The sequence below is a fragment of the Triticum urartu genome, chromosome 3A (genome assembly GCF_056163025.1).
Source record: "Triticum urartu cultivar PI428250 chromosome 3A, HENAU_Tu73, whole genome shotgun sequence".
Classification (NCBI taxonomy): Eukaryota; Viridiplantae; Streptophyta; class Magnoliopsida; order Poales; family Poaceae; genus Triticum; species Triticum urartu.
Window position 1 is genome coordinate 68,872,993 of NC_141875.1, and position 23,578 is coordinate 68,896,570.

Genomic DNA, 23,578 nt, shown 5'->3' on the forward strand with positions numbered 1-23,578 from the left:
AGCAATAGGTGGGAGCGTAATCATCATCGCCATCGTCAGCAGTGTTGGGGAGGTCATTTTCTTCAGAGTTGAAGATGGACTTGCTGAAGAACGCAGTAGTGAGGGCTAGGCTCGCCACACCAGAGTCTGACTCCTCAGATGCCTCCTCTTCCTCATTTTCCTTAGATTCAGCCTCAGAGTCCATTTCCTTGCCAATGAAGGCCCGAGCCTTCTTGGAGCTGCTCCTCTTGTGAGATGAAGACCTTGAAGGTTTTGATGAAGAGGATTTTGAAGATTTCTTCTTCTTCTTTGAATCATCAGAACTGTGGTCCTTGTACTTCTTCTTCTTTGATTCCTTTTCCCACTAAGGACAATCTTAAATGTAGTGACCATGTTTCTTGCATTTGTGGCAAAGTCTCTTCTTGTAATCACGGGATGAGGATCTGATCTTATGTCATCACTTCTTGAGGATATTTCAAAGCGACCACGTCTTAAGAACTTCTAGAATTTCCTCACGAGCATTGCTAGCTCCTGGCTCAGTTCTTCAGGATCACCAAGGCCGCTACCAGAATCCCCACCTTCAGATTCAGACACTGCCTTGGCCTTCATAGCTCGTGATCTACCATAACTCAGTCCATAGAGATCTCTCTTCTCAGCAAGTTGGAACTCATGAGTGTTTAGCCTCTCGAGAATATCAGCGGGATCAAGTGACTTGTAGTCTCCATGTTCTTGTATCATCAGTGCAAGGGTGTCAAATGAGGAGTCAAGCAATCGAAGCAATTTCTTCACCACCTCGTGGTCGATGATGTCAGTGGCACCAAGTGCTTGAAGCTCATTTGAAATGTCAGTGAGGCGATTGAAAGTTTGCTGAACATTTTCATTGTCAAGTCTTTTGAAGCAGTTGAAGATATTGCGAAGAACATCAACTCGAGAGTCACGCTGTGTTGAGACTCCTTCATTGACCTTGGACAGCCTATCCCAAATAAGCTTTGTTGTCTCCAAAGCACTCACTCTGCCATACCGCCCTTTACTCAGATGGCCACATATGATGTTCTTCGCTTGAGAATCGAGTTGTTTGAATCTCTTCACATCAGCAGCGTTGATCGTAGGAGTGACAGAGGGAACACCATTTTCCACAACGTACCAGATATCGTTGTCAATTGCCTCAAGATGCATTCGCATCTTATTCTTCCAGTAGGGGTAGTCCATTCCATCAAAGGTAGGACACCCAGCAGAGACCTTGATCATATCTGCGGTCGACATAACTAAAACTCCAGGTGGTTAAACCAAAATCACAAAAAATGAGGGAGTACCTTGCTCTGATACCAATTGAAAGTGCATTAGGTCGACTAGAGGGGGTGAATAGGCAATTTTTATGAATTCTTCACTGAGAAATTTCAGAGTGAGGAAATTCCTTAGCGAAGAACTACTTGCACCGGAATAAGTACTCAGGTGCAAACATAATAGAGTAGTAGCACAGTAATCATGATGAAATGAAAACAAGCACAGAGTACAGAAAGCGTAAACACAGGATAAGCAGGCTGAAGATAAAATGACTGAAGAAATTGAGTTGAGGGATTGAGAAAGTCTTCAGTCAAAGTCTTCAAATAGTAACGATCAGGTACAGCAACACAGAATGAGGAAATGAAAGGGTTGAGGAAATAGAACCAGTTAGCTCGGTGAAGACAATGATTTGGTAGACCAGTTCCAACTGTTGTTACAGTTGTATGTCTGGTTGGAGTGGCTAGGTATTTAAACCTAAGGACACATAGTCCTCACCGTATTCTCCTTGATCTAAGGTCACACAGACCTCGCCCAATCACTCATGGTAAGTCTTCAGGTGACTTCCAAACATTCACACACTTGGTCACCCCGCGATCCACAATTTCCTCTTGGATGCTCTAGACCATGACGCCTAAACGTCTGGAGGATGCACAGTCCTCAAAGGTAATAAGCATCGGTTCCACACAGGAACAATCTCTTCGGTGATGCTATATCACTTTGGGTTTGTAGGTGTTTGGTTTGGGGTTTTGGGTTTTTCCTCACTTGATGATTTTTGCTCAAAGTCCTCGAAGGATGGGATGCTCTCAATGACAAGTGTCAGTTTCTCGTGGAGCAGCCAACCAGCTAGTGGTTGTAGGGGGCGGCTATTTATATCCTAGGGAGCAGCCCGACATGATAAGACATAAATGCCCTTCAATGATATGACCGTTAGGTGGGTAGATATTTTTGGACAGTTGGCGCGTAGCACAGCAACGGTCAGAAATTTGGCTATCAAATTCCTCAGGGCTATTATGTTCCTCACTTGTAGGCAATCTGCACTAGCGAATTCTTAAATCCTCAGTCAGAACAAATTCCTTAGAGACCAGAAGATCTTTGTCTCTGTCACTGAAGAAATTGACTGGACTATATGAGATTTCCAATGGCTTCACTCGAAGGGATTGGTAGGTGTAGGATTTTGAGATGAGCATCACCTGGAAACTTTTCCTTAGTTTTACCTCGACCCCCTTTAACAGTATGTTGTTTCCTATGACTCAAGAAAGAGAAAATGAAACTACAAAAACAAAAGTCTTCACGCTTCATGTTTCTCGCATGAATATCAAGTCTTCACGGTCACACCAATTTCTTCACTTTCAAAGTCTTCAGAAATCCAAAGTCTTTAGTTGAAGACATTCATTTTTAGGGGTCGACTTTCTTTGCAAATATCAAACTCCTCATAGACTTATAAACCTGTGTACACTCACAAACACATTAGTCCCTTAACCTATAAGTCTTCAATACACCAAAATCACTAAGGGGCACTAGATGCACTTACAAGTAGGAATTTCTCTTGGAACCATCTCCCAGCTAAAGGCTCTGCTGATGGCATCTTTATGGGAGTGGATGTAGACCTGTTTGATATTATCTCTTGGTCTATCTTAGATTTTTCTGTTAGCTGTGTCTTGAAACTTAAAAATGGGGATACCATTTTTAAAGTAGTTACTGTCTATGGGTCTCCCTACGAAGAGGGCAAAGAGAACCTCATTTCAGAGCTTCATTTTCTGTTTATGAAAAACCCTTCCCCACACTAATCGGTGGGGATTTCAATTTAGTGAGGTATGCCAAGGATAAAAGTAATGGCATCATTAACCATAAGTGGTGTGACAGTTTTAATGCCTGGATTGAAATTTGAAGTCTACTAGAGATCAAGCTTTCTAGTAGAAAATTTACTTGGGCTAACAATCAGGTTGACCTGATCATGTGCACAATAGATAGGCTCTTTTGTAATACTAAGCTGGACAAATTATTTCCTTTAGCTGCCTATAGAGGTCTACCCAGGTGTGGTAGTGATCATGCTCCCATCCTCTGGGATTTAGGGATGGGGCAAGTACCTAAGGGGAATAGCTATAAGATGGAGAAGTGGTGGCTGCTTAGGGGGGATTTTTCCAATTTAGTAGCCAAAATTTGGAAAGAACCTACTGTTGGCCTCAATGCCTTAGATGACTGGCAAGAAAATATCAGGAAGCTGAGAAGAGTCACTAAGGGGTGGAGCTCTAATGAAGAGGCCTAACTTAGAAGGCACAAGAAGATCCTCTTAGAGGAGTATGATAGTTTAGATATTAAATTTGAAGTTGTGACTCTCCCAGATGCTACGCTGTCTAGGCTTAAATTTACTCATGCCGAGTTGAAGATCTCTCTGCAAGACGAGATTAAGGCCAAACAGAAATCTAGAGATAGAGACATCAAGGAGGGTGATAGGAATACTAGTTATTTCCACGTTGTGGCTAATCAAAGGAGGAGGAAGTCTGTTATCCACTCCTTGGATGGGCCACACGGCCCTGTTACCAACCCTAAAGATATGTTAGACATGGCTAGTAGTTTCTATAAGGACCTATTTAAGTTAGAAGATAGGAAAGAATTCTTTCTGAGCCCTGATTTTTTCACTGATAAGGAAAAAGTCAGGGACATTGATAATGCCATCCTAGAAGCTCCCTTCTCTGAAGAAGAGGTTAGAACAGCAATTTTTGGTTCCTACCCTGATGGTGCCCCTGGTCCTGATGGGACCCCTTTCTTTTTCTACCAACATTTTTAGGCTTTGATAAAGGATGATCTCTTGGCAATGTTTGCTGCTTCCCATAGGAAGGAACTAGCAATAAATAGGATCAACTTTGCCATGTTAACCCTCATACCTAAAGAGCCTGATGCTTCTACCATGAAGAAATTCAGGCCTATTAGTCTGTTAAATTGTAGTTTCAAAATCTTTACCAAGGTTCTCACAAATAGACTAGCTATAATTCTTCAAAGACTTATAGCTAGTAACCAGTCTGCTTTCCTTAAAGGGAGATACATTTTAGAAAGTGTGGTTACTCCTCATGAAGTACTCCACTCTGTCCACTCTAGCAAAAAGGAAGGGTTAGTCCTGAAATTAGACTATGAACAAACCTTTGACAAAGTTAACCTGGACTTCCTAGAAGAGCTCCTTAGAAGTAGAGGTTTTGGTGAGACTTGGATCCACTGGATCAAACAAATTACTCATGGAGGCTCTGTAGGTGTCAAGCTTAACAATTTGGAAAGTGTTTTTTTCCTGACTGGTGAAGGCCTTAGGCAGGGAGACCCCATCTCCCCACTCCTTTTTAATCTAGTGGATGACGCTCTCACTAGGATGCTGACCAAAGCAGCAAACCATCGAATGATTGAAGGACTGTGCCCTGAGGTGTGCCCTGGAGGTATCATTTGCCTCCAATATGCAGATGGTACTATATTGTTCCTGGACAACATATTGAGCACGCTAAAAACCTCAAGATGGTTCTTAGTTATTTTGAGCAGGTCTCTAGGATGAGAATGAACTATGGTAAGAGTGAACTCGTCCCCATTAACATAGATGATGGTAGTTTTAGCCTCTTTAGGGAGGCTTTAGGCTGTGTTGGAGGCTCCTTTCCCATCAAGTACCTAGGAATCCCTCTCCATTATGACAAACTGAGAAGGGAGGACATCCAACCCTTGATTGATAAGATAATGAAAAGGATTGCTGGTTGGAGAGGTAAATTGCTCTCCTACAAAGGCAGACTGGTCCTCATCCAAGCATGCCTTGCCAGTATCCTTGTTTATCTTCTTTCCGTTTTCAAATTCCCCAAATGGGCCATTGACCCGATCAATTCCCAAATGGCAAACTGCCTGTGGAATGACTTTGAAGGGCATAGGAAACTTCATCTTGCTAATTGGAGATCTGTTTGCATGAAAAAGAGTTTGGAGGATTGGGAATACCAAACCTCCAGGACATTAACCTTTGTTTACTAGGCTCTTGGGTTAAGTGGTACTATGAGGGAGAGGGTAAACCCTGGAAAAAGATTGTAGACCAGAAGTATGTGAGGGGGAAACCCAATTTATTTGCAGTTGGCCAGAGCTTGAATGTCTCCAGATTTTGGAAAGGCATTAGATCCATAATTCAAGCTCTGAAGTTTGGCTATAGATGGAAAGTGGGTATGGGGACTCAAATCAGATTCTGGGAAGATACCTGGTTTGGTACTCCACCACTGGTTGTTCAATTTTGGCCGGTTTATACGGTTTGTAATGAGCAGTCTAAAAGCATTAGAGAAGTGTGGGATGGGGAAAACCTAATGGTTACGTTTAGAAGGAACTTTGATGCTAAGCTCATGGAGCAATGGTATCAGATAGTATAAATTGCTAAAGGGATTGTCTTTGATGAGGATCCAGATGCTAGAAAATAAGGGTGCCTATTCTACCAGTTCCCTTTACCATGTTATTAATTTCAGAGGAGTGCAGCCACTGTTTATCCATGTTGTGTGGAAATTGGCTGTCCAAAAATCCACGTCTTCCTTTGGCCGTTCTCTCATAATAAGTTGATGATCAGGGATAACCTTAGGAAAAGGCACATCATCAAACCAACCTCCATTTGTTTTTTGAATGTGTAGTAGCTAAGAACATTTGGCCTTTCATTGAAGATTTCTTCGAAATTCAGATAGGCGTGAACTTTGAGTCTGTTGCACGCCTCTGGGTTACTAATAAGAAGAATTCGGCTTTGAATACTGTTAGTTCTGCAGTCCTATGGTGTTTGTGGAAATATAGGAACTCTATAATTTTTAACAACACCATTTGGACTTCCATTTCTCAGGTTTGGAGCTTGTTGATCAGAATGCTCAAATTCTGGTCTATCCTGTCGCCGGAAGCGGAGAGAGCAAAACTGGAGAGTTTCGTGAGCTCACTAACAAGTTTAGCTCGGCAACCTCTAAGAATCCGGAGTGGCTGATGGAGAAAGATGATGTTGGAGCGCGCTGGAGCAAGCTCAAAATCACGGAGGAGGATGCCAGTTTCCAATCCCCTTCCAAGAAAAGGGATCAGTCGAGCAAAAACACCATGTGCAGCCCTGTGTCGACACTCACGCCATACTGGTCCTCATCCAAGCATGCCTTGCCAGTATCCTTGTTTATCTTCTTTCCTTTTTCAAATTCCCCAAATGGGCCATTGACCCGATCAATTCCCAAATGGCAAACTGCCTGTGGAATGACTTTGAAGGGCATAGGAAACTTCATCTTGCTAATTGGAGATATGTTTGCATGAAAAAATAGTTTGGAGGATTGGGAATACCAAACCTCCAGGACATTAACCTTTGTTTACTAGGCTCTTGGGTTAAGTGGTACTATGAGGGAGAGGGTAAACCCTGGAAAAAGATTGTAGACCAGAAGTATGTGAGGAGGAAACCCAATTTATTTGCAGTTGGCCAGAGCTTGAATGTCTCCAGATTTTGGAAAGGCATTAGATCCATAATTCAAGCTCTGAAGTTTGGCTATAGATGGAAAGTGGGTATGGGGACTCAAATCAGATTCTGGGAAGATACCTGGTTTGGTACTCCACCACTGGTTGTTCAATTTTGGCCGGTTTATACGGTTTGTAATGAGCAGTCTAAAAGCATTAGAGAAGTGTGGGATGGGGAAAACCTAATGGTTACGTTTAGAAGGAACTTTGATGCTAAGCTCATGGAGCAATGGTATCAGATAGTATAAATTGCTAAAGGGATTGTCTTTGATGAGGATCCAGATGCTCTCATTTGGCAACTAGAAAATAAGGGTGCCTATTCTACCAATTCCCTTTACCATGTTATTAATTTCAGAGGAGTGCAGCCACTGTTTATCCATGTTGTGTGGAAATTGGTTGTACCTCCAAAAACCCACGTCTTCCTTTGGCCGTTCTCTCATAATAAGTTGATGACCAGGGATAACCTTAGGAAAAGGCACATCATCAAACCAACCTCTATTTGTTTTTTGAATGTGTAGTAGCTAAGAACATTTGGCCTTTCATTGAAGATTTCTTCAAAATTCAGATAGGCGTGAACTTTGAGTCTGTTGCACGCCTCTGGGTTACTAATAAGAAGAATTCGGCTTTGAATACTGTTAGTTCTGCAGTCCTATGGTGTTTGTGGAAATATAGGAACTCTATAATTTTTAACAACACCATTTGGACTTCCATTTCTCAGGTTTGGAGCTTGTTGATCAGAATGCTCAAATTCTGGTCTATCCTGTCGCTGGAAGCGGAGAGAGAAAAACTGGAGAGTTTCGTGAGCTCACTAACAAGTTTAGCTCGGCAACCTCTAAGAATCCGGAGTGGCTGATGGAGAAAGATGATGTTGGAGCGCGCTGGAGCAAGCTCAAAATCACGGAGGAGGATGCCAGTTTCCAATCCCCTTCCAAGAAAAGGGATCAGTCGAGCAAAAACACCATGTGTAGCCCTGTGTCGACACTCACGCCATACTGGTCACCACAAGCTGCCCTGGCACCACCCTTCAAATTCAGGAAATCGGGAGCCCCTGGACAGGACGCGATAACGCTCGCAATTTAGGGCGCGCTGTGGGCTGTGGTTTTTCATGCTCGATTGCTAGGACAAAACTTATCTATGTTTAGTTTGTTGAGACCCCACAGGCTGTTGTGGTGGTTCTCACCCCCTCCCTCCCCCCCCTAATTGTCTGTAATGCCTCTAAGTATGTTGAGATTGTTGTAAGAGACTACTGTGATTTCATTCAAGTAATGGATTCGGGGAGAGGCCTCCCTGTTCTTCTAAAAAAATCATGAACTCTCACATACACACATACACATTATTTCAAAATTGCATTATATTTCATAAACATCCATCAATTTCCAAATACCCAAATCCAAATTATACAACATCTACTTGCCAAAATCTGAAAAGTGTCGAGCAAACAAAAAGAAAACACCAAATGCTACGACCGCGGCGCCACGTGTTGGAACCGACCGCCCGCGATGATGCGACCGCGATGAGACCATACATTTAAGCCCTAAGGCATCTAATGTTCAACAAGTTTTAAAAATTCATCAATAGCAAATTCAACCAAACTCCTCGAAAGCGGCCTTCATCTCAAGTTGTCTCCTCAAGCTTAAACTTTCTCATCAGGGTGAGTTATTCATCCAACTGTTGTGCCCCTTGAGATTCATCCAACAAGGCATTAATGTGAAGGGCTTGCCCTCCGTCCTTTGGTGCATCGCAACAACGCGCCTGAGCTATAAATGTCATGATCATCAAGTTGCAACATTGAGTGAACCATTAAATTGTCTGAGCTATAAATGCCGTGATCATTAAGTTGCAACATTGAGTAAACCATTAAATTGACCAACACATAGAGCAATACGAAGCAAAACTTATGATCTTCATGATTGACACGCCCATTGGCCGGCTTCTTTCCATGTGTGCAATCACACTTCAATACTTCATGACGGCATTTGAAATGGTGTATGATCAATGGAGTAATGACTTCACATTGTGATCATGGATCACATCCAAATTGTATGATGCGTAGTGCTTGTGCTCATGAAACAAAAAATGCCCATGTTGCCAAAATATCATGCCATTTTGCTTCATGCCTACAAACCTTGCCCTTGTGGCCAACCACGTGTCTCACAATAAATGCATCCAGTCAAAATAAATCAAAAAAATCTCAACGATGTTTGACCGAACACTTGTTGGGTGTCATGTCTACCATGGATGGCATCGGTAAGGGGCGAATGATACCTAGGCTACAGCCATACCCGCGATGCAACAACGGAGAAGCACACGGCATCTGGGTGGAGCAACACCGATCCGACCAGAACTAGGCAGCGCCCAAAGTGAGCGAGTGCAGATACAAAGCAGGGGAGGACTAAACAGGGAAAAGGGCTCCGGGAGAGAGGTTTCGTATGGGTCAGCTGTGTATGGCTCTGGATGGCTGAAAATATTTGTTGTCCAGACATCTAGCTGGGTTTTGATGCACAGGACGACAGAAAATATTCGTTGTTAACTTTGGTCCAATTGCAATTGCAGTTTGCAGCAATGTAATTACTGGATGGAATGCACATTTGGGGAGGCATATCTGGGAGGTTTCTTACACTGTCATCTAATGAGAGGAACTTTGAGTTGGCTTGTCATCGAACGAGAGGAACCTTGAGATGGCTGAGTTATGTGAGGTCCATAGGCCAAAATTTATAGTGCAGAAAGGATAGCTTGATCTGGGTCACTTTCTTCAGTTCCAGCCAGTCATCCTAATCCTGCGAGGGACTTAAATCCGGTATACCTTCTTTCTATAATGATTAGAGTTTTAACCAGCCGCAGGTTCTCATGGTATCACCCGTGATTTATGTTTGTGATTAAGGTTACCCATTGGCGAGCAGCTCTGACACATTTTCATTGAAAGGAAAGGGTCGTTGGTACTTCCATTCATATTTTTTGAAATTCTTATACTGGTGGCTACTCCATTTTCGGAGTTCTGAAATGGTTAAAAAACAATAGTCTTCTCAGATTATTATTAAAAAACAAAAGAAAATTCGAGCAGCGCATCTGTGTGGCGAGTTACTAATGAAGCACCTCCACCGTTAAAGAAGGCGCTATCAGCGAAACTCCCAGACATCGGTCTCGGCCTCCCATGAATCAGAAGAACAGCTAAGCGAGTTAATCCGGGATTATGGAGGCCATGGACGAAAACCAAAACACCATCCAAACTACTCCTACATACAACCATGAGCCCAAAAACACAGATCCGGAGAAGAAATGTACTAGAACCAATCCGACACCCAGCAAGAGAATTGGAGGGTGAGACACGGTGGAGGCTCAAGATCGATCTACGCCCGCAACGGAACCGGCGACGGCACAAGAATCAAATCCGCCCGGTTCTCTCGAAGGCGACGATGTGACAACAGGCATTCAGAAACGAAATCAAGAGGACAAGCAGAACGAAAAGAAAGACGGAAGAGATCAAGCAAGCAAGAAAGCAAGAGCCGCCGCAATCTGCACGCGCGAGGATGAGGCGCGTGGGGTTCTAGGTTTGGGAGTACCTAGAACTCATCTAGATGAGACATAATTTGGTCTCATTCACCTGGAAAACAAAAACGGATATAATCCACATCAACACACACGCATCTTATAGCACCACATCTAATAGCTATAAAAGATGAATGAGATCAAATTAGATCTCAAACTGCTAGGTTTAGGTCTCCGGCGGCTGCGGCGGCGAGGGGAGGGAGGATGTGACAATTGGTGCCGCGAACGCTTCGTATATAAAGGCGCCAGAAGGGTTTGTGCCGTGCGCAGCTGCCTGATGGGAACGGGCCGTGGTTCAAGCCCACGTACAAAGCATGGGCTGCAACGTGGACCAAGTGCCGATTTGCTCCTCTCGACTCCCTCCGTTTTTTTTTACGCAACGAGGGAGCTTTATCTCAACGTGGAGCTTTATCTCCGGGGAAAGATTTTAGGATGTTTCTTTCTACCACCGGTTTAGACCAGTTTTAGAAGCTTCTACACGTTTTTTCTTCTGTTTTCCTGTGTTTCTTCACTACTCTTTCTGTTCCTAAATATAAGCCCTTTTAGAAATTCAAATATGGACTACATACATATGGAGCAAAATGAGTGCATCTACACTTTAAAATACGTCTATATACATTTGCATATAGTCCGTATTGAAATCTCTAAATAGGGTTATATTTAGAAACGGAGGGGGTAGTTTTCTTTGATTTCTTTTCATTTATTTTCCACAACACGTGTCTAATTTTTGAAGGCATATTATATATTTTTGTAGGCACGTTGAAATTTTTTCTTAATACACGTTGAATATTTTTCAAATACATGATGTATATTTTTTTGAAACATATTTTGAATACATGTTAAATGAATTTCAAATACACGTTGAACAAAAAAATAATGCTTTGAAATAATTTTCTAAAAGTGCGCAAACATTTTCTTAAAATGTCACAAACATAATTTTGAAATGAGATAAGATTTATTAAAATGTTTTGAGTATTTTACTGAAATGTGTGAACAATTTTTTCAGCCACCCACAGTTTTGAAAAGTTGTGCGAAGAATTTTTTTACACTGTACTAAAAAATGCACTATGCACACTTTTAAAATTTTAATTAACATAATATTTGAATATACATATTCAGAAAATTTCTAGCTATAAACAAATAGGGAAAACTTGTAAAAGAAACGTTGTGGCATGCATGATGTACGCGTGTGTTGACTTGGATTTAGCTGCACAGTGGAGGGAGAGCCGCGAGCGCGCGAGCTGCTGACATTGTTTGGATGGGCCCATGTGATATGCGCTTCAGACAAGCGCTTCTTCAAACTCACGTTAACCGCTTCCTCGAGAGTCGAGGCCTCCTGTTTGACACCCATTGGCACCAAATAATACAAGCACACCTGAAGCGAGCGCCAAATGGGTAGGCCCAGTTCAGATGAGCTCCACTTGAGCGATTTTTTTACCAACGGATTATTGGATATTTTTCTCTTTGGTTCTTTCATTTCGGTATTTTTTTTTAAAAAATGTTCGCTATGTGTTTTTAAAAAGTTTTGTGCGTATTGTAAATGCTGAGTATACATAGAAAAAGGTTCACTGTACATTACAAAAAGTTTCAGTTTGTATAAATAATATTCATCGCACTTTAAAAAAAGTTCACTATATATATAACAAAATATCAGCATATATTTTAAAATAGGTCAGTCCACAATAAAAAAATCATTTGTATTAAAAAATTATTCATAAAACAAATAAACAGAATTGAAATTAATCTGAATTCAGGTTTTTCGATGTTCAGCGTGAACGTAGCAACTGCCATTTAATGGCAACCACAGATCTATGCACATGAGGTGATGTGCATTCATGGTTAAGCGCGAATGCCTGGCTTTTTCCAATCAATCACCTATTGTTATCAAAACACAACACAACTAGCACGCAATCTTTTTGTCCCATTTTTTTTCCATATTTATCTTATAAGTCTATGTTCACATGCACGGTAACCTTTCAGGTTGTTTGGCCATGCCACCTTAAGTTTTTTGTAAAACTATTTTGGGTTAAAATGTTTCAGCTATTTTGGATTACATGGCAATTTTACTTGCTTTTCAGTTATGAACTAGCCATGGTACAAATTCTAGTTTTTACGAGTGAACAGATAGAGAAAAATAAATAAATTTACCATGACACCTTTATTATGTTTTATTCATTTTCCACTAAACCTATGGAATGAAAAAAATAATATAAATTTGCCATGTGTACCTTTGCTATGTTATTCTAGATTTGGCATCATGTGCACTACTGGCATGGCAAAACTTATACTTATGTGTTTTTTCCTACAATTGCCATGGCAAATCTACCATATTTTCCCTAAAAACTAGCACATTTTTCGTGCAATTGCCATGATCTATACAATAATTTTCAATACTTTTGCCATGTCACTTTGTACTATATTTTTTGTCATCTTTGAGTACTACTCACATGGCAAAACTTATAATTTTTCCCCTCCGCAATTGCCATGTCAATCAAGTTATTGTGTTTTCTCAAAATTTTCCATCTTTCCCAGAGAAAAAAAAATCCATATTTGCCATGTTCACATGAGTAAGTTAGCATGGCAATTTTGTTATTTTGATCATGTCAATTGTTTTAATTAGACCTTTGGTAGTTTTATTGTAGGCAGCATGTCAATTTTATTAATTAGACCATGGTAGTGTTATTTTATATAGCATGGCACTTTATTTAGTAAGACCATGGCAATTTATTAATTACACTATGGTATTTTTATTGTAGGTTGCATGACACATTTATTAGTTAGATGATGGCAATTTTACGATAGGTGTATACATGGGAATAACTACTTCCACGACAAATTACTTTTTTCATTTTCCATGTCATTTTTTTCTTGCCATGTCTTTTTTTGTACTAGACCATGATTCTTTTTGCCATTTCGCAGTTATAATGGATAATTCTTTTTGTAGGTATTTTTGTGTGTGGTAATTTTAATAAATACAATATGGCAAATGTATCAGGTAGTACATTGCATTTTTTTTATTTTTTTTCTGTTAACTATATTTTTAACACATAAATTCTTGATTTCTATGTTAATTTTATTCTAAATATTTTTCCATATTTTGTAGTAATTTCTTTTCCAAAAAATCATGTTTAGTTCATAGTTTTTTCTTCTTATGAAAGAATGTTTAGTACATAGTTGGGCCTGTTCCATCTGGCTAGTGCTAGCCAGGCCTGGGGATTGCGACTATGTCTCGCATCACGCGAGACAAGCTTCCGACTCGCTGAAGCGCCTTTCTAGTCATGTGAGCGTATGGGCCGGCCCAGTGCGCGGGAGGCCACTCCCTCATTTTTTACTGTTCCCTTTTTCACGTTTTTTGTTTTCTTTTTTGATTTTTTTTACTTTGTTTACACTTTCAAATATTCTAAACATATATATTACAATTTTTTTTGAATTTTTTTAGTCATGCATTTGAGAAATGTTAAATGTATATAGAAAAATGTTTCTGGTGTATAGGAAAAATGTATACAAGAAAATATACAATGTGTGTGAAAAAATTTCATCATGTAATTAAAAACTATTAATCAAGCATTTGAAACAAACATTAAAAAATTATTTGAAAAATGTATACAAGAAAATATACAATGTGTGTGAAAAAATTTCATCATGTAATTAAAAACTGTTAATCAAGCATTTGAAACAAACAGTAAGTAATTATTTGAAAAATGGCAATCAAATATTAAAAAATCATATTAACATTGTATTTAAAAAATGTGAATCAAGCATTTGAAAAATGTCAAATGTGTATAGAAAAATGTTGACCATGTATCTAAAAAATTAATCTAGTATTCAAAAAATGTTAACCAAGCATTTAAAAAAATATTGAATGTGTATAGAAAAATGTTGACCATGTATTGAAAAAACGTTAAACTTGTATTGGAAAAGTGTTTAAAATGTGTAGAAAAAATGTTGACCATCCATTAAAAATGTTAATCTTGTATTCAAAAAATGAGAAACGTGTATTAGATATATACCCAAAAATATACAATGTGTATGGAAAAAATTAGACATAAAAATATAGGTTTTCAAAAATTACTAATCATGTATTTCAAAAATATTAAACATGTATATAAAAATTATTTCTAATGCACACAACAAATGTGGAATTTATACTAAAAAAAGTTAACATGTGTTGAACAAAAAGAAAACCGATGAAAATTAACAAAAAGAAACAAAGAAAAATGATAAATAAAAGCAAAGGGGAAAACAAAGAAAAGAAAAAATGAAAACCCAAAGAAAACAGTGCAAAAGAATAAAATGGTGAAAACCGAGAGAGAAATAAAGACAAATGTTAATTATGTATTTGAAAAATGCTAAAGGTATATACAAAAAAACATTCCTGATGTTCTAAAAAAAATGTCTGCAAAAAGTATACATGTGTTGAAGAATAAAAGATAAACATGAGGGAAGACGGTGAACGAAAAAATTGAACAAAGAAACGAAGACAAACAATGAAGCCAATGAAAATAGAAAAAGAAACAAAAAAGTAGAAAGGAAGAAAAGAAAAGAAACCAGTAAAAAAACTGAGAAATAAACAAAGAGAAATTTGAAAAATAAACAAATAAAAGAAAATCAGTGTAAACCAGGAAAGAAGAAGAAAACCGGTTAAAACAAAGAAAAACATAAACTAAAGAAAACCAGTGAAGAAGTCGGAAATTCCGAAGAAGAAACAATGAACCAAAAGAAGAAGAAAAAACAGTAGCAAATACAACTAGCTCACACAACCAGCAAACGAACGTGCGCTCAAAGAGTGGGCCGGCCCTGTACGGTATGCACGCAGGAATGTCTTAAGGCGAGACGGAACGTAGCGTCACTATAAGCGAGATATAGATCTCGCAGGCCTTGGGTGGGCGTCGCGTGAGGGTCGGTGGAGAGCAAAAGTTTTTTTTCGTTGGGCTCGTTTGCGCTGAGGGAGCACTCAGACCGAATGATTGTTCGCTACACCAAGCCTCCATATCTGACTTCGGGTCTTATTTGGGTCCTAATAAAAAAGCTAGAAGAAAAAAAATTAAAAACTAAAAGGAAAAGAAATAGAATAAAAAAATGCCTGCAAGAAATAGGAAAATGGGTGGAAAAAAAACCAGGCAAACTAGTCTCGAGGTCTCAAGAAAAGAGCATGAAGGTTCGAGTTCCCTTCAATGTATAATATAAAGAATGCTTGTTCACCATCGCAAAAAAAAAAATGCTTGTTCAATTAGCATCCTCGTAGAAGTATTCCGAAAATCTGGCCTGTCCCACCCTGCTCTCTTCCGCTGCCTCTCACCATCGCACCTACCCCTAACAACAATCAGGTTTCATTGTTTTCAAATGCTAGGTCAGGTCCACGAACTGTTAAACCGACGCTGATTCCCCTCTAGGATTTAGCATTCTGCACCAACCTCGTCCTTATTGAATCTGGATGCGCAGACTTCCACGACAGGTGCAGTTTGTTGCATGACGGCAAAAATCATATATTTGACCTCAGGGCGAAATCAAATCATAAAATGATCTGCTCTCGAAAAAATTTCACTCTGCTGACCCTTTAGTGTGGCGTCCGACAGCTAGGCGCCACACACCACTGTGCAGCGCCTCTGCCTTAGGCGTCGCACCTCCTGCCAGCGTGGCAGCCCTGGTTGGGTTGCGGCCCCACAGACAGCAGTGTAGCGCCCAAGGGATAGGCGCCACACTGTGTAATGTGCAGCGCCTATGGCTTGGGCGCTGCACATTGACTTAAGCCGCATCGGGCCAGCCTCTCCCAGCAGTTCTTCCCCCTCTGAGCAGTTGCTCTGTTTACAGAGAGCGGCGGCAGCGGCGCTCCCTTCGGATCCCCCCCACACCCTTCTCAGATCTGAAGTTTTGAGGCCCGGATTCGATCTCCAATCCCTCCTACTAGGTAAACTCCTCTGTTTCCTTTCTTTTTCTCCGTAAATGCGTTGCAATTTTAGGGATTTGCCCAAGATTAGGTGGAACCTTTGATTTGCTTGGTTTGGATCTTTGTTTGCCCAAGATTAGGTGGAACCTTTGACCCCCCCCCCCCCCCCCCCACACACACACTATATGATTCTTGTTAGTGAAACCTAGATTGTAATTTTTTTTAGATATATATGAGATGCCTAGTTTTGTAGATAATTATGAGATGTTGAGTGTTGTAGCTATATGTGAGATGTTGAATTTTTTTAGATATATATTAAATGTTGAGTTTATTTGAAATATGAGATGTTGATTTACTTGAACACATATGACATACTAGATATATATGAGAATTTACAATCATTTATTCATTGTGTGAGAAGGAGATGTTGAGATTCTTGTAGATGAATACATATGAGATGTTTAGATAAACACATATGAAATGTTGAGTGTTTACCGATATTTGAGATGAACTCATATATGTTTATTGTTTGAACTTTGTAAGGATGGTTTGGCTTCTCGACGATGTCTACGACACGAAACACCGGGCCTACATGATGCGCGAGAAGGAGATGGTAATAACGAGTAATCTAAATATTTTGCCTTAAGTTGAAATTTACATGCCCTAAGATTTGTCATTACTTGTTTTTTGCAGAAGCTTGAACCTTTGAAGATTCGGTATCACGGGGTCTCTGGTCCTGCCATGCCTTACGATGAGCGGTACACACCGTACATCAAGCAGGCAGGACTACTCCCGTGGATTCAGTTGGTCAGCCGGTCCACGCCGAATCTGAACGCTCCACTGGTGTCCGCTCTTGCTGATCGGTGGAGGCCGGAGACACATAGTTTCCATCTTCGGACTGGGGAGATGACCGTGACGCTCGAGGATGTCTCGTTGATCACCGGTCTTGCTATCGACGGGATGCCTCTCTGTATGAGCACCGATTCTGATGGGTGGCGCAAGCAGATGATTGCTCTTATCGGTATGGCTCCTACCGAGGCTGAGGCTGATGTAGAGGAGGGAGAAGAGAAGAAGAAGAAGGAAAGGAAAGCATCCGGAGTTGCTTTCACGTGGATTCAAACTCACTTTGCGACGTGCCCTCCGGATGCCACTGATGACGTGATCCAAACACATGCTCGTGTCTACATGTGGTATGTTGTGTCGAGGACTTTGTTTCCTGACTCCACTGGCAAGAACGCTCCATGGATGTGGCTGAAGGCGTTGACCGTCTTCGATAGCAAATGGAGCTGGGGTTCAGCGACTCTTGCCTACTTGTACCGACAGGTAGTTGGTCTGTTTTGTGATCAACTCATTTCTTCATTAGCAATGCAAGCTTGCTGTCAAGTTAACATTGTTTTTCTTTCATATGCAGCTGGACGATGCGTGTTGCAGGATCACAGATAGTGCAGGCATTGGTGGTAATATGCTTCTACTTTCTGTATGGAGCTGGGAGCGTCTGCCTGTTGGACGCCCGAAGAGCGTCAGGTTTAATCCTTGGTATGAAGATGAAGATGACGAATTACGGCGCCCCACTTGGGCTTACAAGTGGGATGTGGTTTCTGAGATGACGAACGATGTCAATCTCATGTACCAGAAGTACGTTGCCGAGTTGAACACGATTACGCCTGAGCAGGTAACGAGGTCATTACTTCAGTCATTTCTCATGTTTGCCTAAAAAAATTCACCAATTTTGCATTGTTGCCCTATTTCATAGGTGGAATGGCAGCCATATGGCGCCGATGACAGACTTGGGTACACCCCGGAGTTTACCATCAACTCAATGTGCTTGCGGGATAGGGATCTTTGGCGTATGCGGTGCCCACTGATATGCAACTGGGCTGTTGAGTTTCATTTGCCACATCGCGTGTCTCGTCAGTTTGGTCTGTTCCAGCCTCACCCGCCGGAATGGGTGGATACGGACAAAGCACTTCATAGGTAAGACAGCATGAACCGTATTGACTAAGCATCGTCACTCCTTGATTTTGCTAATGTTTGGTTTTGTACCATGCAGGTTGGACAGGAGAAGGCAGCGGAAGATAAAGGACTGGGACAAGCATCATGCTTCGTATGTTACCCGCTTCCAGCTTTGTGTGGAGGAAGCTCGTAGCAGTGCACGCGCCAAGCTTCGTGAGCATTGTCCACTTGCTTTTGATAACTACATACGATGGCTTCTTGAAAATACTCGAGTTGAGATATGCCCGCCGGCATATAATGAGGATATTCTTGAAGAACCCGTAAACTTTGAGGATGTATCAAAGGGGAAGTACAACAGAGATGTCAGGGTAGGGCACGGAGTCCCTGCTGTTCCGGTGATTAACTATGTGGTAAAGTGTTTCTTCTTTACTTTCCCGTTGGCCGTATTACACATGTTTGAATGGCTAACGTGTTCATTCTTTCTTATCCGCAGCGCACCGAGATCAAGAAAGCAGCTGATGAGAGCCAGTCTATTCTGGAGGAAACACCGGTTGGAAAAGGCAATGATGATGGTCCACTACGAGCATTCCTCAAGGTACAAATCGCATTCACTATAAGAGGTAGTCTATGTTGCGGAGTTTCATATCTTCCACACTTGTTCATGTTACAGCGTCAGGCTAGGAAGTTAAGGCGGTTATCGAATCTTCTCGGTTGCCGTGATCCCGAAATTGATGAACCATCTGCCTCTAGGTCTGGTACACCATCAGACCCCTCATCTCACCATCAGAGGGACGATGTGAGTTCCTCATATGCTTATCAGGATGATGAGGGTGCGGTCACCCAAGAGGTATGACTAATCCTTTAGATGTGATTCTCACTTGATTAAGACGTCGGTCTTCACCATATTGTTTGATTGTGTGATAGGGCGATGAGCTTGATGATGACATGACTTTGGCGGACGCTCAACTTCGGTCCCCATATGTGTTCAAGCCTAGGCAGCCCAGACGCCGGTACACGCCCAACGACTTTGACAACAGAGGCAACCCAAAGGTGGTCGTAGGGACCTCGCGGATGGCTAGCTTGGATCATGAGGCGGAGGCGGAGGCGGAGGAGGAAGTGTAGGAAGAGGAGGCTCGTCCATCCAGGAAGAAGAAGATTGCCTGCAGGCGTGGCACCAGGAACACGCGCGGAAGGCATTAGTGTTTGTTACTATGGAAGTGCTCTCTTGTAGCCGTTTCGTTAGATTGATGAACTTGTTTGGTTATGTTATATGTTAGTGAACTCTTACTATTGTGGTATTTGTGTTGTCCTAAAAGATGTGATGTTCAAATTATTATGGTATTGTGGTATTTGTTCAGTTGAATTGTTCATTATTTGTGGTATTGTGGTATTTGTTCAGTTGAATTGTTCAATATTTGTATTTGCCAAAATGGAATCTGTTTCTGCAGTTTGGCAGTTAACAGCACTGCAGCGCCTGACAGTCAGGCGCTGCACTGTACAATGCAGCGCCCAAAGCCTAGGCGCTGCACCTCACAGTGCAGCGCCCAAAGCGTAGGCGCTGCACCTTACTGCAAAAACAGAGTTGACAGCACATTCATTTCACCGGAACATCATAATACTTACAATGACTGCATCATCACAACAATTTGAACAAACAAAAATTTTATGCCGACGAGTTCATAACTTAAGACAATTCGAACTACAACATGGTTCACGACACATTCATTACAAATGACAAATGGTAGCTTGCCCTAAAAAATAGTTCACCAATATCTTACATGCCCTCACAAGTTCACGACTCGTGCACCGAACCGAAGTCCCTACTGAGTAGAGCGAGGCCATTTCCCCTTCTTGTCACGGGCCGAGTTCTCCTCTTGCGCCTCGAGAGCCTTTGCAAGCTTTCTTGCCCTCTCCTCCTCACGAGCAAGTTTCGCTTGGCGTGCCCTCTCCTCGTCTCGTTTCTTCCGCTCCATCCTCTCCTTCTGACGACGCTCTTCCTCCAAGCCTCTTCGAAACGATTCTTCGAACCGCCGTTGCCGCCTAAGACAATCTTGGTATTGGTCCTTTTTGACATCTTCTGGCACTTCAAGATCTATCCACGTGAAGTACTTGCATAGAGGAGGCGGTGACTGCATACAAAATTTTTGTTAGTGTTGACACACATTTGATAGTAACATTTTACTTCTTGAGCTTACCGGTGGTTGGTCATAGGCGTTAGTTGGAAGTGCACGATCATAAGCATAGTTCGGGCATACAAAATATCTCCGCCCTTCCGTCCATGATTTATTTCGGTCGGTGGATACCTTCACCTTGCAAACATCTCCACACCAACATGGCGGGATGTTGGCATCTTTCTCCTTCACCTTGTCCAAACATGTGTCCTCCCACTTGTTCGGCATGTCTTCTTGGTTAGCACACGGTGGCCTCGTCATGGAACCGGATGAAGCCATGCCTACAAAACCGATAATTCTTGGTTAACCCTAACCCCCACTTAACAATAACACAATCCTAACCATAGCATAACCCTAACACCAACATCAAACACACATATCCCTAACCCTAGCATACCATGAAAGCCTAACCAACCCAAATTAGCAAAGAAACTTAACATCATTCAACAAATATTTGCAAATCCAATCCAATCCCCAAAGTAGCAAGATTTGAGCAAATGTGACAATTCCTATGGATGAAAACGAGGGGAACAGAGGAGATTACGTTAAGGGAGGGTTTGGCTTCGAAATCCACGGTCAAATACTCCGGATCTGAGCAGGATTTGAGAAGGGGAGAGAGGAGGGCAGAGGGGAGGCACTGAGCTTCGGGTTTGTGTGGGGGAGGGGATGTGTGGGGTGGGGATGGGTGGGAGGGGGGTGAGTGCAGCAAATAGATGTCTAGCCGTGCAGTGCCTAAGGGAGAGGCGCCACACACCATAGTGTAGCGCCTACTCTTTAGGCGCTGCACTTCTGGACATCCCAGTCCAGAGAGCAACAGAAGCTTCCAGTATGTTTTCTGCCCCAAAAAATGCTAAGTGAGTGTGCAACGCCCAAGGGATAGGCGCTGCTCTTTACTGTGCAGCGCCCAGGCGTGAGGCGCTGCACATTACAGTGCAGCGCCCCTCCCTTAGGCGCTGCAGACTGACTTAGCAAATTTTCGGATGCAAAAGCTCCTGGAACGCTTCTGTTGCTCTCTGGACTGGGATGTCCAGCAGTGCAGCGCCTAAGGGGGAGGCGCTGCACTATGGTGTGTGGCGCCTCTCCCTAAGGCATTGCACGGCTGGACATCCCAGTCCAGAGAGCAACAGAAGCATTCCAGAAGCTTTTGCACCCGAAAATTTGCTAAGTCAGTCTGCAGCGCCTAAGGGAGGGGCGCTGCACTGTAATGTGCAGCGCCTCGTCCTTAGGCGCTGCACTATCTGCTGTTTTCATATACAAAGTGATTTTTATGTTTTATGATTCACATAGATGGCACATAATCATATCCAAATCACATGTAGTAGTCCAAATCACATACTCATACACACATAGCAATAGAGTTGTCCAATCAGATAGTCATACACAAACATTTAGCCAAAAAGACATAGTCATTTACGTCTCATATCACATAGTAGCACACATTTTGGTTCATAGAAAAGGTCATGGTCCTTGTCCCTTCTTCTTCCTCTCTTCTTCTTCTTCTTCTTCTTCTTCTTCTTCTCCCTCCTCCGACCACCAAGGGAGCTCACCTTTCGCCTCCGTGTCCTCCACCCCCTTCATTGTTTCCATACCTATGAAAATGTCAATATAATAGTTAGTCACACAATGCAAAATGACAACACAAGCATTGAGCCAAAAGAACAAGATCATAGTAAGTGACATACGGCAATGGTCCATTGAGCCAAGTGAACATTCCTCCACCACGGCCGCCGCCAAGGCCAAGATCACCACCACTGCCTCTACCACCACCACGGCCTAGACCACCACCACGGCCTCTACCGCCACCATGGCCTCTACCGCCACCATGGCCTAGACCACCACCACGGCCTCTGCCACCACCACGGCCAAGACCATCACCACGACCTAGGCCTTCACCACGGCCAAGACCATCCCCACGGCCTAGGCCATCACCACGGCCTCTACCACCACCACGACCTCTTTGTTGCCTAGTGCCTCGTTGGCTTGTTTGACTTGGTTGGCTACTCCTTGGTTGACTTGGTTGGCTATCATGTGCTTGGCTTGTGCTTGCATCATTTTTCTTTGATCTTTTTCTTGATTTGGGACAAGTTCTTGTGTTGTGTCCCCCATGACTGCAGTCCCCACAACGGGATTGCTCACGAGGCTCTTGGAATTGGCCGGTGCCGTATTCTCCACCGCCACCACGGCCCCATCCGTCCATGTCACCTCTAAGACGCTTTGTCTTACGTCTTCCCCATCCAACGACCTTCAATTCTGGGTCCGGCCATAGTTGAACTCCATGATACTCCGGCCATTGTGATTGGTCCAAGTATGGCTGAAACCGGGGAGCCCATGTATTCTTTACCGTCATGATTGAGAACTCGGATTCCCTCACGGTAAGAGGGTGATTGACGTCCACATTCCTAACACGGGCTGCATTTAACAAGTGCGAGCATGGGAGATGAAGCAACGATGGCCTCATGCAGCTGCAATCACACCGAGTTAGGGAGACCTTGAAAGCGCGGCCTCCGTGTTGGTGGCCATCATTTCTGGTTCCTCCAGGCTCTTTCACCTCATACTTCCACTCGTTGTCGTCATATAGTACAGCTTCTTGGGAGTCTGCCTTTCGTGATTGAAAGTCCAACCATTCTTCAACCTTTTGTGGGAAATAGTACTTGTGCTTATCCTTGTTCTCACCAGCAATCTGCTTATCCGTCTCCATTGAATACTTCAAAAATTATCCATTCATCTTGTCAAATGTGTATTGAACTATTGCCGTCACAGGTAATGCACGTACACCCTTGAGCACCTTATTGAAGCATTCTGCTATATTGCTTGTCATTTGACCATACCTCCGGCCATCTTCATCGAAAGCACGTGCCCACATATTCCTTTCGACAATGTTCTTACTGAGAAATTCATGACCACCGGGGTCAAGTTTCTTGTGTCTGAGCAATGCATTGAACAATGTGGCAAACCGCTTGTTGGTGAAAGCGAGACAACAATCTTGAAGATCATCGGCCAACTCCTTGATACCACATGCCCTATAGAAGTTTGCACAAAAGTGCCTCATGCACCATCGATGGTGCAACTTTCTATGTCTGGGAATGTCAACCACCACCGCATTGAGAATTCCTGGATGGCGATCCGATATGACACAAATTTCCCTTTCAGCCGGTAATACTCTTGTTCTCAATTGACGCAAGAACCACTCCCAGTTATCATTGTTCTCCACCTCAACCAAAGCGAAAGCCAAAGGCAACACCCGGTTATTGGCATCACTTGCTATTGCAACCAATAAAGTGCCCTTGTA

General features: G+C 42.4%; 2 protein-coding genes and 1 non-coding gene across 3 annotated transcripts; 1 reads left to right on the forward strand and 2 right to left on the reverse strand.

Annotated features, from left to right (window-relative positions):
- Positions 1-9,796: 9,796 nt before the first annotated feature.
- Positions 9,797-9,921, reverse strand: LOC125549763 (small nucleolar RNA snoR83). The gene has a single exon (XR_007301485.1). It is a non-coding gene; the product is annotated as a small nucleolar RNA snoR83 (small nucleolar RNA).
- Positions 9,922-17,984: 8,063 nt separating this feature from the next.
- On the forward strand, positions 17,985-19,333 carry LOC147978610 (uncharacterized). Its single transcript, XM_087516640.1, has 5 exons — positions 17,985-18,139; positions 18,216-18,528; positions 18,612-18,713; positions 18,789-18,965; positions 19,043-19,333. The coding sequence occupies exons 1-5, from the start codon at positions 17,985-17,987 to the stop codon at positions 19,238-19,240; spliced, it is 945 nt and encodes a 314-aa protein (XP_087372766.1). The 3' UTR covers positions 19,241-19,333.
- Positions 19,334-19,938: 605 nt separating this feature from the next.
- On the reverse strand, positions 19,939-20,568 carry LOC147978611 (uncharacterized). The gene is made up of 2 exons (XM_087514820.1): positions 20,314-20,568; positions 19,939-20,247 (listed from the first exon to the last, which is right to left on the reverse strand). Exons 1-2 carry the CDS (start codon positions 20,566-20,568, stop codon positions 19,939-19,941), a joined length of 564 nt encoding a protein of 187 aa, XP_087370946.1.
- Positions 20,569-23,578: the final 3,010 nt, after the last annotated feature.